This window comes from Rhinoderma darwinii, chromosome 3 (genome assembly GCF_050947455.1).
Source record: "Rhinoderma darwinii isolate aRhiDar2 chromosome 3, aRhiDar2.hap1, whole genome shotgun sequence".
Lineage (NCBI taxonomy): Eukaryota > Metazoa > Chordata > Amphibia > Anura > Rhinodermatidae > Rhinoderma > Rhinoderma darwinii.
Window position 1 is genome coordinate 188,218,830 of NC_134689.1, and position 17,420 is coordinate 188,236,249.

At 42.2% G+C, this 17,420-nt stretch overlaps 1 protein-coding gene across 11 annotated transcripts in view; it reads right to left on the reverse strand.

Annotated features, from left to right (window-relative positions):
- Positions 1 to 17,420, reverse strand: part of CADPS2 (calcium dependent secretion activator 2) — a 616,089-nt gene that overhangs the window by 541,274 nt on the left and 57,395 nt on the right. For all 11 annotated transcript variants that reach the window (XM_075857164.1, XM_075857163.1, XM_075857166.1 and 8 more), the window contains exons 2-3: positions 12,864 to 12,977; positions 11,002 to 11,334 (exon numbers count right to left, since the gene is read on the reverse strand). In XM_075857164.1, coding sequence (XP_075713279.1) covers positions 11,002 to 11,334; positions 12,864 to 12,977 — 447 coding nt within the window. The remainder of the gene's footprint in view (positions 1 to 11,001; positions 11,335 to 12,863; positions 12,978 to 17,420) is intronic.

The following is a 17,420-nucleotide window of genomic DNA, read 5'->3' on the forward strand; positions in this document are numbered from 1 at the left end:
GGCATAGAAAAAAGCGGTCAATACTAGGGTAATTTTGGGTAGGACACTGCAAATTTTCATTATAATGTAGGAACCTCAGGATTGCTTCAAAACGTGTCCTGGACATGACCATGAAGTACATCTGGGTGTGGTACAATATATCCGTGCTTCAGTAGGACCTAATGCTTGGCTTTTTCAATAGCTCCATTTTCAATACAACGGTTCTGGAAGATCAAATTGCTGGTAAGTAATTATCATTTTTCCCCTTCACCCTTGACAGCATCAGTGAGAGAATAGAATAAGAACTAATCGGGGAGGGATCACTGCTTGAAGCACCTTCCTACAAAAGGAAAGGTCAGAGTTACGGCTTGTCCACACGCAACGGAATTACTGCAGAAAATTTCTGCAGCAATTCCATTGAAAGTCAAAGGCTTTCCGCTGCGGCAAAATCTCACCATTTCCTGCGGTTTTTGTGGCAGAAAATACTACGTAAATTGCTGAGTTTTTCCCAATGTTAGGAGATGGAGACATTATGAAAAACGCAGCACTTCTGCACACTTTCCATTGCAGGAATTTACATGCTGCTGTCCGAAATATACGCACCGCAGGTCAATTTCGTTCGGGAATTTTACACAGCATGTGGATGAGATTTGATAAATCTCATCCACTATGCTGCTACTGTATTCTGCTGCGTTTTTTCCGACAGAAATCTCGGCCAGAAAAAACGCGGCAAAAAATGTAGAAGGTGAAGACCCTGTAGCAGCCTTGCAAATTTGCTCAATAGAAGAATTTGCCTTTTCTGCCCAGGATGTAGAAATTGCCCTTGTGGAGTCGGCTCTAAACCCTACTGGTGCAGTACCAGCAGAGCTATAGGCTAAGTAGACAGTGAGGCTTATCCATTTGGCCAAGGAGTCCTTCGAATCAGTGCCTCCCTTGTTTTGATGCAGAAAAAATATGTTAGTCTTTCTCCATTCTGATGTAGACAAAATATACTGAATAATGTATCTTCTAACATCTCGACAGTGAAATTCTATCTCCCTAGGAGATTTGGATTGGTACCAAAAGGCGGCAAAATAATCTGAGAACACAGAAATTTAAAGGACACCTTAGGGAGAAAGGCTGGGTCGGGTCTAATCACAACTCTATGATCAGAAATTGTAGTGAAAGGTGGATTAATTGAAGTAGCCTGAAGCTCACCAATACACCTAAGCTTAAGTGAGAGCTACTAATAAAAATGGTTTTAAAAGGACAAAGCTCTTATGGAAAAAGACTCTAACGGCTCAAAGGGAGGTCTAGTGAGGGCTGTTAAGACTAAATTTAGGTCCCAAGGTGGAACTGTGGAGACCCTAATAGATCTTCTCTTGAAAGTAGCTTTAATGAACCTCATAATCCAGGCATAGTCTGCTATCTTTTGATCAAATACAGCGCTCAGCTTGGATACATGAGCCTTCAGGGTACTATTAGATAACCCCTTCTCAAGACCCTTTTGGAGAAATTCCAAAATCTAGATTATAGGGAGAGGTCTAAAATTAAGAGGATTAATATCTGAAAATACTATGAGCTTACTCCAGATAAATCCTAGAAGTGACTTCAATAAGGAAGCCACCAATCCCCCAGAGAATCCCATATTGATTAAGATATCCATCTCAAATTAGATATAGATCGCTGGATTGTGGGTAAAGGATTGTCTGGGATTTCTGGAAGGCGGACAGAATTCTGCGCCATGAAAACCAGGTTCGCTTTAGCCAGAAGGGGGCTATCACAATCACCCTTGCTCGGTCTTCCCTGATTTTCCTGAGAACTGCCAGGATAAAGGAAAATTGAGGGAATGCGTAAACCAGTGTGATTAACCATTTGCGGGACAAGGCATCCACACCAAGAAGGCACCTGGGGTCTAGAGCAAAAAAAAATCTTTTCACGTTCCTGTTGGAAAATAGGTCCACTTCTGACACCGCCCCAAAGATCTGAGATCTTCTGAAAAATGTGCTGAGTTAACAGGCAGTCTCCCTGTTTCAATTGGTGACGACTCAGAAAAATCGGCCTTGGTGTTCTCTACTTCTTTTATGTGAAGCGCTGTCAGAGAGAGTACTCTGGGTTCCACCATATTTAGAATGTTCCTCATCTCTAACATAAGGGAGGATGATCTTGTGCCTCCCTGTCAATTGACATAGAAGTCCGTGGTTATGTTGTCCGAGAGGATTCTTATATGGCGACCCTGAATCCACTGTTCTGACTGTTGGAATGCCTTTTGGACTGCTAACAGTTCTTTCAGGTTGGAAGAAATTAAAGACATTTCCCTTGACCAACAGTCCTGAAAATAATGATCCCCGAGATGAGCCCCCACTCCGAGGAACTGGCATCAGTCGTAATGACTAAGGGGTTGCAGATTTTCCACGGGACTCCCACTGACAGACTCCCCCCTGTCCAACCACCAAGACAGAGATAGAAGGGTTTTCTCTGACATTCTCACCTGTCCTTCCCGAAACTTCCTGTTCGGATTCCATGCAGACCGAATTTCCCACTGTAAATCTGGGGAGTGGTCCTGAACCCAAGGGACTGCTGGAATACAATCGGTTAGGGACTCTAGAATAGACATGGCCCTCCTTAAAGACAGAATGGGTTTCTGAATGAAGGCCCTCACGTGATTCTAAACTTTGAATATCTTCTCCTCTGGAAGGAGGCAAATCTGATGGTTTGAGTCTAGGATGATGCCTAAAAATGACTGATATTTGGTGGGAGTCAGACTTGACTTTTGGGGATTTACAATACATTCCAGGTTGGACAGGATGGAGAGAACCTGATTCACACAGTAGTCGCAGTGTCTTGGAGAACTCCCCATGATCAGGAAATCGTCCAGATATGGAAGAGAATGTATTTTTCCATGATGTGAGCCTCTACTTCTCCTATAAGTTTAGTGAAAATCCAGGCCGCCGTAGAGATCCCAAAAGGAAAGGCCTGTTATTAAATAAGACAAAGGGATCCCTTTATCCCTACCGCCACTCAGGAATTTTTTATGGTTTTTGTGGCATGATATTAGGCATCTTTCAAATCTATTACCGCGATCCAGCACGGGGGAAACCGGACATTCACAGTAGATTTTATAGTCTCCGTCTGTAATTTTTGGACTTTCAAGAAGCGATTTAAGCCTTTTAAATTGATAATGGTTCTGAATGAGCCATCTGCTTTTTTTTTACCAAAAGTAGATGGGAGTAAAACCCATTCTGCTCTTCCTCTTTTAGAACTGGCACCAAAACTTGCTTCTCTAAAAGGTCTAGAACTTCTAGTTCTAGGGCAGACCGAGAAATTGCTGAGGACTGAGTTTTGGTAACTATAGACCTTTTTGGGTGGGGTTGTACCAGTTCTATTTTTAGCCCTAGGTTTATAGTATCCAGAAGCCACCCGCTGGCAGAAATATCAGACCAGGTGGGAAGAAAATGTTTTATTTTTCCACTCACCTGGGGCCACGGCATTAGGGATTGCCCGAGGAATTACCAAAAAGGACTCCCTTTTTTTATTTTTATATTCCTTCCACTTGTCATCACGGTCTGTCCCTCCTATACATCCTAAAGAGGCGAAAGGGCTTTCGATATCTAGGGTCAGTAGCATTGGGAAGCCCTTTCTTCTGGTCAGCAGCCTTTTCCAGAATATCATCTAATTTGGGCCCAAACAAAAATTCAGTCACAGTGAAGCACTTAGATCCCATATCCCCTGACCAACCGACTGGCAGAATTTGCTAAGTCTAGGGAATGGGCTGAAAGCCCAACTGCATTAGCAGATCCATCTGCCAAAAAAAAAATCAGCCACCTTACGGATAGTGGGTAGGGTACCAAGGATCTGATCCCTGGGGACCTTGTCCTTCAATGGATTCTCCACTTCATTCAGCCAGAGAACATAGGTCCTAGCAATACAAGTAGCAGCAATGTTAGGCTTGAGGGATGTCCCGGCAGATTCTCAAGTGCGTCTCAGAAAGCTATCAGTTATTTTGTCCAGGGGCTCTTTCAAGAGACCCACGTCATCAAACGGTAAAGCCCTTTTCTTAGATACCCTGGAAATGGCCACATCTACCTTGGGCACAGAGTCCCACGAGGCACTAACTTCTTCCTCAAAGGGATAATTATGCTTAATTCCCCCTAAGGTATCAGCCCCCCCCCCCCCCTTATCAGGCTTCATCAATTATTCTTTAACTAGGAAAAGGATATTTTTGTCTACTGGAAAACACCTACGCTGCTGGGATTCCAGCCCCCCGAACATGATGCCCTGAACAGAACGTGAGGGTTTAGGCTCTTCAATGTTCACTGTAAAACGGATAAGTAGTTTGTCTGTATATTCCACTGGAAAGAAGGGCTGGCCTCCTCTATCATCCTCAGATGAGGAGGATGCTGAATACAGTTCCCCACTTTCTATCTCACGGGCCTTGTCTGAGGATGAGACGTGAAAATGGGATGGAGAACTATTAGGGCCATTTTTTAGACAGGGCTATTCCCCTAAGAGAGATGTGGATTTCATCCTGAATAATTGATTTAATGGCCAGAAACAGGGAAGAAGATTCTTTAATGATTGACTTATTAATACATGCCTGACAGAGCCTTCTCTCATGTAAAGCCAGACTTTCCTCTTCATATAAGGCACACTCCTTGTTTCTGGTTTTGGCTATAGCTTTTCTAGTTTTTTTCCTATTTAAAAAAAAACACATGGGAATAACACATTTGAAAAATATAAGAAAAAATTGTCTGCCACAAGGCCACTTACGACACTATCCAGGATTACCATGCTAGGTGGTGGTGATGGATTCTCCTCAGGACCTACTCCTTTCTGGGTCATGCCACCTCTAACCGTCTGTAGTTGCTCCTCCACATTAGGCTGCCAGCAAGAAAACACACAAGCAATGCTGGGCCCAGGTGGGTTCAATTTATATAGCATTAGGACGCCAAACCACACTTGAATTCAAATTTGGCGTCCCGCCGCTGGCGTCAGATGCCTAATTCAGCGCGCCCCCCCTGCTGAACTCTCTCACCAGCCAGTTAGCACCAAACATACACGCTTTCTCAACGCATGTACTAGGCCAGTACGTCTCCTTTTCAGGCCGGGGAAGTCCGATCCCAGATACCGGCAGGAATCTTCCGATGTTGCTGTAGGTCTCGTCTCCAGGAACAGGAAACCACTGAAGTGGGAGTAGAGTTCACCTTTCTTTCCCTGGAGCAGATCCTCTCTTACTGGTGCGGTCATGGGTGAAGAGGAAAATAATACCATCTCCACTGCATCTGTGGGGTTCAGCATAAAATTTAACTGGCGCTTTAAAGAGGATCTGTCACTAGTTTAATAATGCCCAATCTCCTAGCTAGTCTATTAGGCTCTGCCACACTGATAATGTTAGTGAAAATTTTGTCCTAAAAAGTTTATTATTTTAAAAGTTATGAGCTTTTTTCTAAATATGTAAATTAAGTTTTATTAGACAAGTGGGAGGTAAAAGCAGCGATTCTCCTGAGGTGGAGCTACCTCACAGCCCCGGACGCTGTCCTATCAGCATGAAGCTTCATCACACAGTGTGGGAGACTGAGGCTGGAGGGAAGGGGGATAACTTCAAATACCCATATCTCCAGCAGTGGACCACCTAGAAATAAAAGAGGAGATTCTAATCTTTCGTATGGCACCAGGATCGTAGCGTGTGATCTAGCTGTGAAAAAAACGGAGATATAACCAGTTGAAAACTCCGCCTGGAATGGAAGCTGTATACTATATGATCAATATTATCATGCTGGGCTGGGAAGAAGAGAACTGTATGATGCTGATTGAACAGCGTCATACAGAAAACATTACACCGCCCAGAGTGAAAAGAAAGCGTAAACTCCCATTTGGTAAGTATAGCAAAGTTAGCATATTTAGAAAAATGCTCATAAGTTTGCAAAGAAATGTTTTTTTAAAATTTTTACACTGTAGTTACCAGCATCATAGCGCCTATTTGATTAGTTAGGAGACAGGGCATTAATAAACTAGTGACAGAGTGACAGATACTCTTTAAGATAAATTGTTACAAATTAGTTAGGGCTAAAATTACAGCAATAAATTAGTCCGAAAAATATTAAATTAAAAAAAGCCCAGCTCTCTGAGCCCTGTCATGTTGAAATGTATCCCTGAGTTCACAGTGAACTTAGGGTTTTGAGGTATAGAGGCTTATCCATATGGTATCAGGGGCCAGTACAGGACAGCCCAAGGACGCTTTCTCGGGGGTTCTCCGAGTCACTAGCGGATGAAGTAGTAGGACAAGAGGAAAGGAGTTCATCCTCGATAGCTGACAGCGTCATATGCCAGAAAGATGTATGCCACCTCGTCAAAAAAAACAAAAAAAAAAAACTTTGAGCAATATCATCAAGTGGCGTACAAATAGTACTAAAAAAAATACTGGTGTACTAAGTGTGTACTAAATATTACGACTAATCACAGTGAGAGGATGGGGGAAGAGGATGTTAAAAATTGCTTGCATGTAACTAATGTGCTAACAATTACTGAGGTTATCACAGGAAACGAATGGTGGTAATGACATGAAGTTATTAAGGAGGTGATCACTGGGAGGCGAACACAGGCATATGATGGGGGTGATGATGTGAAGGGATCACAGAAATGATCACAGGGAGTGATAGATAGTGTAGAGGTGATTAAAAGATGATGGGTGTGATCAGACAGGGATGATGGAAGAAATACAGGGGTAAAGTCACTAAAAAGGGGGATATTTTAACTGATCACACGAAATCAAGTATATTATTTTACACAATCTGCTCTGCTTAACTCTAGCTCATTCTCTAATCGCCGCTCTGACTCAACTGCGACTGCTAGAGCAAATGCCTCTATTCTTCGGTTTTTAATGGTGGGATTGGGCAGTTGGCAACATCTGACCAATCAATCCTGGGGCAGGACCGCACTGATTAGTCCCCTGTCAGTTATTAATGACTCGCTGCGGTCAATGGCTGCAGGCATCAACACTGTCACTTGAAACAGTAACTTCACTGCAATTCGCGCTAACCGAATCCCACCGTGACGTAACTGTACGACCTGGGGCGGGGAGGAGTTAATGATTTTTTTAAGCTATACCAAGGAATCTATTGACCAGCAAGAAAACCATCACCATAAATTACTTAACCATGACATACTTTGCCCTTTACACATAGCATCACAGTTTTTTGCAGACAAGATGGTGCTTTTAAAACTCCAATAGCCCAATGTGCCACCTGCACCCTTCCTGACCAGGCCCATTTTCAAGTTTTAGCCATGTGCCAATTTGAAAGCAAATTGTTCTTCTATTACTCTTTTAACCTACATGTATTTGGTCTGGATTTTTTAAGAACATTTTGTGCTTCCATATTGTGTAAAAAAAACTAATCTAAATTTTTAAAAAAGTAAAATATATCTAAGGAAAAATGGGAAATACATTTTTAAAAAATGTGAATATGTGAATTTAGATGTTTTTTTGACATCTGGTGAATGCCACTGGGTAAACACACCTAAATACATACGTGGCAAATTCTGCCTACTTCAGCGATACTAAATGTGTGCGTATTTCTTACACGCTGGGCGCAAGGCGGAGCTTACAATGAATGGTGGGCAAACTAGCTTTTGGAGGGCAAATTTTCCAAAGCTGGTTTGCCGACACCATACGACCATTACAGATGTTTTGAAGTGCTAAAATACTGCGAACACCACCAAAATGACACCTTTTAGGAAATTTGACCCCCCCCCCCCAAGCTATTTGATTAGTGACATATAAAAGACTTTAGCCTTCTATTTTTTTTCAAGACAATTCATTGACTTTGATGGAAAAAAATTAAACGGTCATTTTTTTTCCAAATATGTGAACTCAGGTGAACTTTTCTGACATCCAGTGCATGCCACTGGGTTACCACAACTGAATACATATTTGGCAACTTCTGCCGACGTCAACTCTACCAAATATATTGGAATTTCATACACGTTGGGCGCTAGCCAGAGCCTATAATGAATGTTGCGCACACTGGCTTTTGGAGAGCAAAGCTGGTTTCAAAGCGATCTTTGTGTATGCGACCAGTGTCGCGGCCAAAGTCACCGTGTAGCCCCAGCCTAAGGCCCCCTACACACGGCCGTACCCGTATTCACGGCCGGTGATTATGGGCACGGCCGGCCACTGACAGTCACTCGCATTTGCAGGCTGTGCTCCCATTTTAAAAAGTATGGGAGCACGGTCCGTAAAAGCAAAAAAATTCACAGGGCCTAAAACTGTACGATTCGATCTACGTATCTAGCTATCGTCTGGTATCTATCTATCTGTGCATCTCATATATATATATATATATATATATATATATATATATATATAGTATAGTTTTAGGGTAGAGCTACACGGCGACTTTGGCCACAACACAAGTCGCACGGTAAAAAGTTCACTATGTTTCGTAGCCCACATAGCAAGTAATGAAAGCTAATGTGGTTGCGGTAACTTTACCGAACAAAGCGATTTTTGCCCATGGGACTTGTGCCGTGGCCAAAGTCGTTGTGTAGCCCCAGCCTAGAACTATACATCAATATAGGATGGATAGATGGAAAAAAAAAGGGTGCGTGTGTTTTATTACTATTCTCCCTCCTGGATATCCTGCCAGGAGAGAGAGAAGTTAATGGCAGGGTGTCGTGAGGGATGGGGGCATCGCAAGAGGGGGGCGCGATGCTGCGATTATGGGGAAGCGCAGCCGACAGGGATAGTATTTTGATCTTTGTGACAGGTTGTCACAATGATCACATGCCCAGAGACCACGCTGATTGGTCTTTGGGCAGAGCTCCGGGATGTCAACTGTCTAGAGACAAAGGTATCACAGAGCTAAATGCCGCCACAGAGCTGAAAAAAACAATAAAATATGCAGGACGTTCTGGAACGGCCCTGCAGTGTTAATTGCGGACCGCCCGGATGTTTATAGTCTATGGGCGGTCCGCAAGTGGTTAACCAATAGAGTGGTCTTATCATACTCCATGCATTTGTTTTGAGGTACAGCAAGTACTGCACTGGTGGTCTATTATACATGATAGACAAGTCTTAAAAACTAGCACCAAACAGGTGACAGGTTCACTTTATTTCTGTTTCTCTGGACAGACCATTACATATGATTTTAGACTGATGGGTATTCTGTGATAAAATATTGTTTTTCCTGTAAATTGAATGTCTGTAAACACGGAGTTCAGACTTAGAAGTCTGAGATAAGCCACGCTGAATGATATGTCATGCGACGGACTGCAGCCAATGGTTGCAAGGCTGTAATGTGAGAGGACAGATAGTCACACTTGTTACACAAGCTATGCATAGACACATACATATAATACAGGTGTATAGATCCATAACTGTGTGATTTAAAGCATACCTGCCGTTTCAGGCGACTTTTCAGAATAAGCCGTCATGTGTTTTAGGTGTTTGTGTACATGAGGAATAACATTTCTATTATATGATGTGTAAACTGTATTTTCCCCAGTTTTCCCCTGTGTATGGTTTCTCTCTAATTGTTAGATTTCCCTGAGCTCAGCTCCAGAGGGGCAGAGACTAGCTGCTATGATGTCTCCCCAAAACTGCGCACACAGAGATGAGCAGTAGATTCTGTGCGCCAATCTCTCTGTAGCACCCATTCAGAAGAGGGAGCAGCAGCATGGAGGACACTATACTGCAGTAATAAGCCATGTGGCTGTAAAATAAAAAAAATGCACTAAAAGCTGCTGCATCGTTTGTATGTGTCTCTGCCTCTGTCTCCCTCTAGTAGCATCCCCCCTCCTTGGACTTCTACAGGCAACATGTAACCTGATCCCTTAGTGAGATGATCATCGCTCTCATCTCTCGAGATGGATATTAGCAGTAAATGGAGAATGAATGATCGGTGCAGAAGGTGAGAGTGGTGGTTCATAAGTGGAGAAAGAGGGAATTTTCAGTAATAAGATATTATAAAGTTTCTTCTATTCGCTTGTACTTATGACTTATGCAACGTTTGTTGAAACAGTGACCATTTAAGTGAGAAACCCATCTATCAGTGCATGGGTTTTATATAACAATACATATAAAAGAGAACACACACATCACATTACTGGCAGCCAATACACTCCATAGATAACTGGAGAACAGAAAAACAGAAATACATGGCGCAAATAAAAGATGATAAAAAATGAGGAGCAGGTAGAGTGCGTTTCGACATTGGACCAACGCCTTTCTCAGAACGGGGGTGCCATTCCTTTCTCCTATGATTGGTAATTTTGAGGTAGAAAGAAGAGGGATGTAACCACGGTGCTGCTACTCAATAAGGATGCAGAAATTGATAATAGTATTTATTAGTAAGAAGGCTACGCGTTTCAATGCCGCACCAGCATCTTCCTCAGGCCATTATATGGCCTGAGGAAGATGCCGGTGCGGCATTGAAACGCGTAGCCTTCTTACTAATAAATACGATTATCAATTTCTGCATCCTTATTGAGTAGCAGCGCCGTGGTTACATCCCTCTTCTTTCTACCTCAAAATTACCAATATTGCACGGTTACCCATTGGTGTGACCGTTTGGGATTTCGGCAGCAGCACTCTCCACGATCTACATCCATTTCAAAGTGTTTGACCTATCCAGCTGTGGTAAGCATCCATCCGTCACACTCTGACTGTCTGATTGGGCTTACTCACACTATGTGGCGCCGTGTTTGTTTCTTTGTTATATCTTTCTCCTATGATTGTCCACATTGTTTGTGAGGTCTTCTCATAATAAAAATGAAAGACATGGAATTAAACTAAGCTAGAAAATAAAAGCCTCATAAGTCTTATAAAAAAAACAAAAGTAAAAATAGTTGTGATATTCAAAGCAGTTCCAGAGATATTATCGTTTAAAGAAGTGCATATCAGAAATGGAAAACTTGACCTGGACACAGGGGCATCAATGGCCCATGGTCATGAAAGGGTTAAAATCACCAAATAGAGTCACAGCCTCAGCTGCTGGAGACAGGTTCTCTTTAAAAGATAAGTATGAACAAGTTGCATGTACATACCTGGCAAGCATTGTAAAGCAACTGATGCTCCAATTTTTTGATTCCTAATATCTGTTGAAACATTTCATAAAGTTGTTCTTTGCTAAGAATAAGTTCTGACACCGCACTAAGTGCCATCCTGTTCGGTTGTTTACGCAGATCTTCCTCCCCTCTATAAATGGTATCATATTTAGCAATCCATGAACTTAAAACAGTTTCTTTGCTTAACCCATCAATCTCTGGTAAACATCGTACTCTTTTTTCAATGTTCTTTTTAAAAACTTCCCTGAAGTCACTTGAAGAACATCCTCCACTGTGCACCATTCTGGCCACTCGATCACTTTTCAAGAAAACCTGTTACACAGTAGAGAACAAATGTTAGTTGTAGAACCAGATTTCAAAACTGGTCACATCATTTTTTTGCTAGTCTTCCTTATAAAATAAATGATATTGCAGCTACTTGTTTGTGTGTTCTGCAGCTCAGTAATGGTCATTTATGGGTGTTCTATTTTGTACTATTTTGAAACATCACTAATATACAATTCACAAATTTTCTCATAACTTGTAGCCCAAAAAACGTAACATAACTAATTATAGATTTTAATGTGCCATGTTTTGGGGGGGACATTTTTTTTTCTTGTTTCCACCTATGATCCAAGAGAACGGCCGATGATACTAAGGGTATGTTCACACGATTAACAAAATACGTCTGAAAATACGGAGCTGTTTTCAAGGGAAAACAGCTCTTGATTTTCAGAAGTTTTTTGAGCAACTCGCGTTTTTTACGGCCGTTTTTGGAGCGATTTTCAATAGTCTATGAGAAAACTGCTCCAAAAACTCCCCAGAAGTGTCCTGTCATTTTACGCACCGTATTTTGACAGCAACGCGTAAAATGACCGCTCGTCTGCACAGAACATCGTAAAACCCATTGCAAGCAATGGGCAGATGTTTGCCGACGTATTGGAGCCGTCTTTTCAGCCGTAATTCGAGGCGTAAAGTGCCTCCATTATGTCTGAAAAGAGGTCGTGTGCACATACCCTTCCCGCCGCAGCCAATTTTCATTTTAGTTTTTTCCTCCCCACCTTCCAAAAGCCATAACTTTTTAATTTTTTCATCGACATAGCCATATGAGGGCTTGTTTTTTTGCGGAACAAGTTCTTGTTTTTCATGTCACCATTTATTGTACCATATAATGTAATGGGAAACAGCAAAAAAATAAAAAATTGTGGGGACAAATGAGCAAAACATTATTTATTTTCGTTTTTACAGCATTCATTGAACGGTAAAAACTACATGTACCCTTTTTTTTATGGGTGGATGCGAGTGCGGCGATACCAAATTTCTATGTTTTTTTTAATGTTTTACCACTTTTATAAATAAACTATGTTAAAAAATAAACTTATTTTGTGTAGCCACATTCTGAGAGCCATAACTTTTTTATTTTTCTGTCGATTGTGCGGCATGAGGGCTTAGTTTGCTGAGGGACGAGCTGTAGTTTCTATTGGTACTATTATGTGGTACATGCATATTTATGATCACATTTTATTCCATATTTTTGGGGGCTAAGGTGACCATATCCAGCAATTTGGGCGCTTATTTATTTTTTATTATTATTTTTATGTATTTAAAATTCCTGAAGGAATTTTGAGGCAGATTTTTTTTCTGTCTGCAAAATAATCCGTGTGAACAGGGCCTAAGAACATTAAAGACAACAGTGCAGCAAAACAAAAAAAACTATGGCCATAACATCTGCAAGATATGTGCAAGGAAAACAATATGAGAAAAGAATATTGTGCACTGTGGATAGAAGTTCCACCTTATCAACAATTAAGCAGAAGTGTAAATGTTCAGAATGGGGTTATATTTGATATCAGTACACTTACCTCATAGTAACTCCTAACAGCATTTATAAACGCTTCATCAGCCACTATTTGTGTTTCACCTTTTAGGAAGGCTTGGAATCTCTCCCGTATAGTCTGTAGCTGCTGCTTATTAAGCTAAAAAACAAAAACATATAAAAAGGTTCTATATTAGTAAAAAAAATCTTAAGCTTCCTATAGACATAGCAGTTGAACCAGATATGCCCCCTCCCCCATTATTATGCAAGTTATTATAATAGAACAGAGGGAGATAGTCATCTACCATACTCTCTAGGCTAATCTTTAGTAAAGTTTAATTCTTAGTATAAAATAAAATGTGAAAAAAAGCTGGTAACAGTGAGAAGTTGGGAAGCAAAAGAGGAAATGCAAGCTCTCCTGACACGTCTATTTTTGTAAATACTTAGGGTATGTGCACACACACTAATTACGTCCGTAATTGACGGACGTATTTCGGCCTCAAGTCCCGGACCGAACACAGTGCAGGGAGCCGGGCTCCTAGCATCATACTTATGTACAATGCTAGGAGTCCCTGCTACTCCGTGGAACTGCTGTCCCGTACTGAAAACATGATTACAGTACGGGACAGTTGTCCTGCAGAGAGGCAGGGACTCCTAGCATCGTACATAAGTATGATGCTAGGAGCGCGGCTCCCTGCACTGTGGTCGGTCCGGTACTTGAGGCCGAAATACGTCCGTCAATTACGGACGTAATTAGTGTGTGTGCACATACCCTTAGATTCCCCATGAAAAACACAACTCTGGGGCATCTAACTCTGCATTGTGCCTTTCCTCTGTTATTTATCCTGGAAATACATTAATACATCTCCAGGAGAAATAACAGGGAAATGATGAGGCAGAGCAAGAAAAGGTGCACAAGCATTATTCCATGCTAAAAGATCATACTTAAGAATATAATAAAAAAGTGACAGTGTAAAAAAGAAATATAAAATTGTCAATTTAGTTATTCACTCATTTAATGGTCATTGATTTAATTTACAGTTCTGAGCATAAGCTCTGCATAGAATGCATACTATTACACAGCTTATTTGGTTACATAAAATAACACCAATGCCCGCACAAATAGGAGTTTAAAATCTAAATATACAAAACGGCTATGTAAACCTTTGAAAGCTTTTTTTTTTTTTAAATAAAAAAAGGGCTGGTTTTTGTGCAACTTTATAATGATACTTTATAATTTTATACAGGTATTCTGTATTCTCTATACAGAGCAGCTGTATCTTACGCTGAATCCTGTACCTGTCTGGTCCGCGGGCCTGCCGGGTTCAGTGACAGCAGGTCCTGTGTCCAGCTTTGCTGTCTTTATCTGATTTTTACAGAATTAATTTTCTTTCTTGAAGCTTTTCAGAACTTTTTCACTGCCTTCCTGTTTTATTACTAAGGCCTCATTCACACGACAGGGTTTCCCGGCCGGGTGCCGGCGGTTCATAAATCGGCCGGCACCCGGCTGCATTAGGAATAATAGACCCCTAATGGGGCTATTCACACGGCCGGTTTTTTGACGGCCGGGAAAACCGGCCGTCAAAAAATGGGACATGCTCTATTTTCGGCCGGGTACCCGGCCGCCCGGCTCCCATAGAAGTCTATGGGGCCGGGTAATACACGGCCATCACCGGAATGTGTCCCGAGTGATGGCCGGGTTTTCCGTCGCTTGCGCTCTATCTCCTCCTCCTCACAGCGCAGAGTGCATGTGAGGAGGAGTTGCTGCTATTCGGACGAATGGTTACGCTGGAGACTGTGTTGCAGGGCCGGGGTGTACAGCAGGTTGAGGGAGCACTGCACTGGCTCCCTTCCCCTGCTTGTTTTAAAAGTGCCCTGGCCCGGCGACACCTTCCATGGCGCCGCTAGCAGCTGCTGCTACTACTGTAGCGACGCCACTATAGCAGAGCAGGGAGGTATCTCCCCGCTCTGCTATGTGCTAGCTCCATTTTAGCTCCCTGAAGGAGCGGAATCCCCGTGTGTTCTGGGATTCCGCTCCTGGAGAGAGCGCTTGATGTCTCTGTCCATATCTGGGCAGTGACATCAGGGGAAACTCCTGAAGCGGAATCCCCAAACACATGGGGATTCCCCTTCAGGAGTTGCCGCTGATGTCACTGTCCAGATCTGCCCGGCCCGGAACGGATGCAAAAATAATGCAAACCGGCCGGGAAAAATGGCCGATTTTACCGGCCGATACTCGGGCGGGACCCGGTCGTGTGAATCCCGCCTAAATGTTTTATTTTTGTTATTTATTGCTCCTTTAAACTTTTATTTATCCACATTGATTTTGTGTGGTTTGAAACCCATTTTTCTTAAAAAAAAAAATGTAGCTTGCAGTCAGTGAATAACAGAGATCTAATACACTGCACTACATATGTAGTGCAGTGTATTAGAATAGCGATCGGCGCTTCAGGCCTTCAAGTCCCCTAGTGGGCCAAATAAAAAAAAGTTAAAAGAAGTTAATAGAAATGTTGTAAAAATAAAAAATACAAGTTTCAAGTACAAAAGAAAGCCAAAATGCCTTTTTTCCCATAATAACTCTCATAATAAGACTCACGACATGTCCTATATTTGTGCGTTGTTCGCGCATCACGCACCCATTGACTTCAATGGGTGCGTGAAAATCACGCGCAGCACACAGAAGCACTTCCGTGTGACGCGCGTGATTCGCGCAGCAGCAGTAAAAAGTATGAATGAAAACAGAAAAGCACCACGTGCTTTTCGGTTTACAAACATACAGTGTCATAATGATGGCGGCTGCGCGAAAAGCACGCAGCCACGCATCATACGCAGCTGACACACGGAGCTGTTATGTACCTTTTGCGCGTGCAAAAGGCACACGCTCGTGTAAATCCGGCCTTACTCCAAAATAGTACCAATAAAAACGACAACCCGTCCCGCAAAAAATAATCCCTGACACAGCTTTGTCCACGCAAAAATAAGAAAGTTATGGGTCTTAGAATATGGCGACACAGAAAACAAGTGCATTTTTTGTAAAAAAAGTAGTCATTATATTGTGCAAAAGCTGTAATACATGAAAAAAACTATTTAAATTTGGTATTGCCGTAATCGTATCGACCCGCAGAATAAAGTTAACATGTCATTTATAGCGCACAGTGAATGCCGAAAAATCAAAACAAAAAACTATTCCAGAAATGCTTGGTTTGGTAAATTTCCTCTTCCAAAAAAATGAAATAAAAAGTGATCAAAAAGTTATGTGTGTCCCAAAATGGTACCAATAAAATCCACAGCCCGTCTCGCATAAAACGAGCCCACACACAACTCAATCAACTTAAAAACAAAAAAGTTATAGCACTACTAATGCGGTGATGAAAAAACATCCCGATGTGCAGGCCGAAGGGGAACATTCTGCTAGTTTCAGGGCCATAGTATTTAGGAACTAGGAAGAGAAGGGACAGAGCACATCTGCTGGAAGCGAGGGCGCCCATATTATACCAGGGCAACACTTTCCCAGCAACATTTCCCAAATTACAAAAGGAGAAAAAGTCCCCAGAAGGTGCAGCGTTACAAAAGGGGGATAAGAAAAGGACACCGTTTATCAGTGCAACACTGGCCCGTGCATAACAGATTGCTTCACAGCATACCACAGATCTATGTATAGTTTTATTATTTACCCCATTATTATACCCTCTTATTATGCCCTGATGTACTCCGCACAGATTGCATGTGCCCCCACGTTTTAAACTGAAATACCAGTAATACTTAACCAAAACGACTACCAAGCAAAATCCATGCGCCTTCCCTTCTTAGCACAGTGTGCCCAAATAGCAGTATACGCCCACATGTAAGGCATTACCATACCCGGGAGAACCCGCTTAACTATTTAAGGGGAAAGGGGGTATGGCCTGACTGCCTATGGCCTCGGTCGCTTGAGCTCCGTTTTTACCTCGTCAAATAGCGGCACAATCCAGCATTATCAGCATCATTTCGGTCATATTACCTGAACCAGCAGCCCAGCTTTTAAGAGGCTTTGTCACCAGATTATAAGTGTCCTATGTGGCACAGTGGTTTTTATTTTGAAAAACTATCATTTTTTAGCAAGTTATGAACAATTTTATTTTTATGCTAGTTAGTTCTTAATGACCAACTGGGCGTTTTTTAACTTTTTACCAAGTGGGCTATTGTAAAGAGAAGTGTATGACGCTGACCAATCAGCATCATACTCTTCTCTTCATTCATGCCCAGCTTGTTTCACTGCACAGCGTGATCTTGCAAGATCACACTGTGACGGGAATTCCTCCCACAGGATTTTCATCGGAGCCATGGAAGACTGAACAGACATCGCCTCCAGCTGCTGCAGATTCGGATAAACGTCCTGGCACGGATGGAGGCAATGTCTGTTGACTCTTCCATCGCTCCGGTGAAGGACCTGTGGGAGGAAGTCCCGTCACAGCGTGATCTCGTGAGATCACGCTGTGCAGTGAAACAATCTGGGCTGGAATGAAGAGAAGTGTATGACACTGATTGGTCAGCGTCATACACTTCTCTTTCCAACGCCCACATGGTAAAAAGTAAAAAGAAACGCCCAGTTGGTCATTAAGTA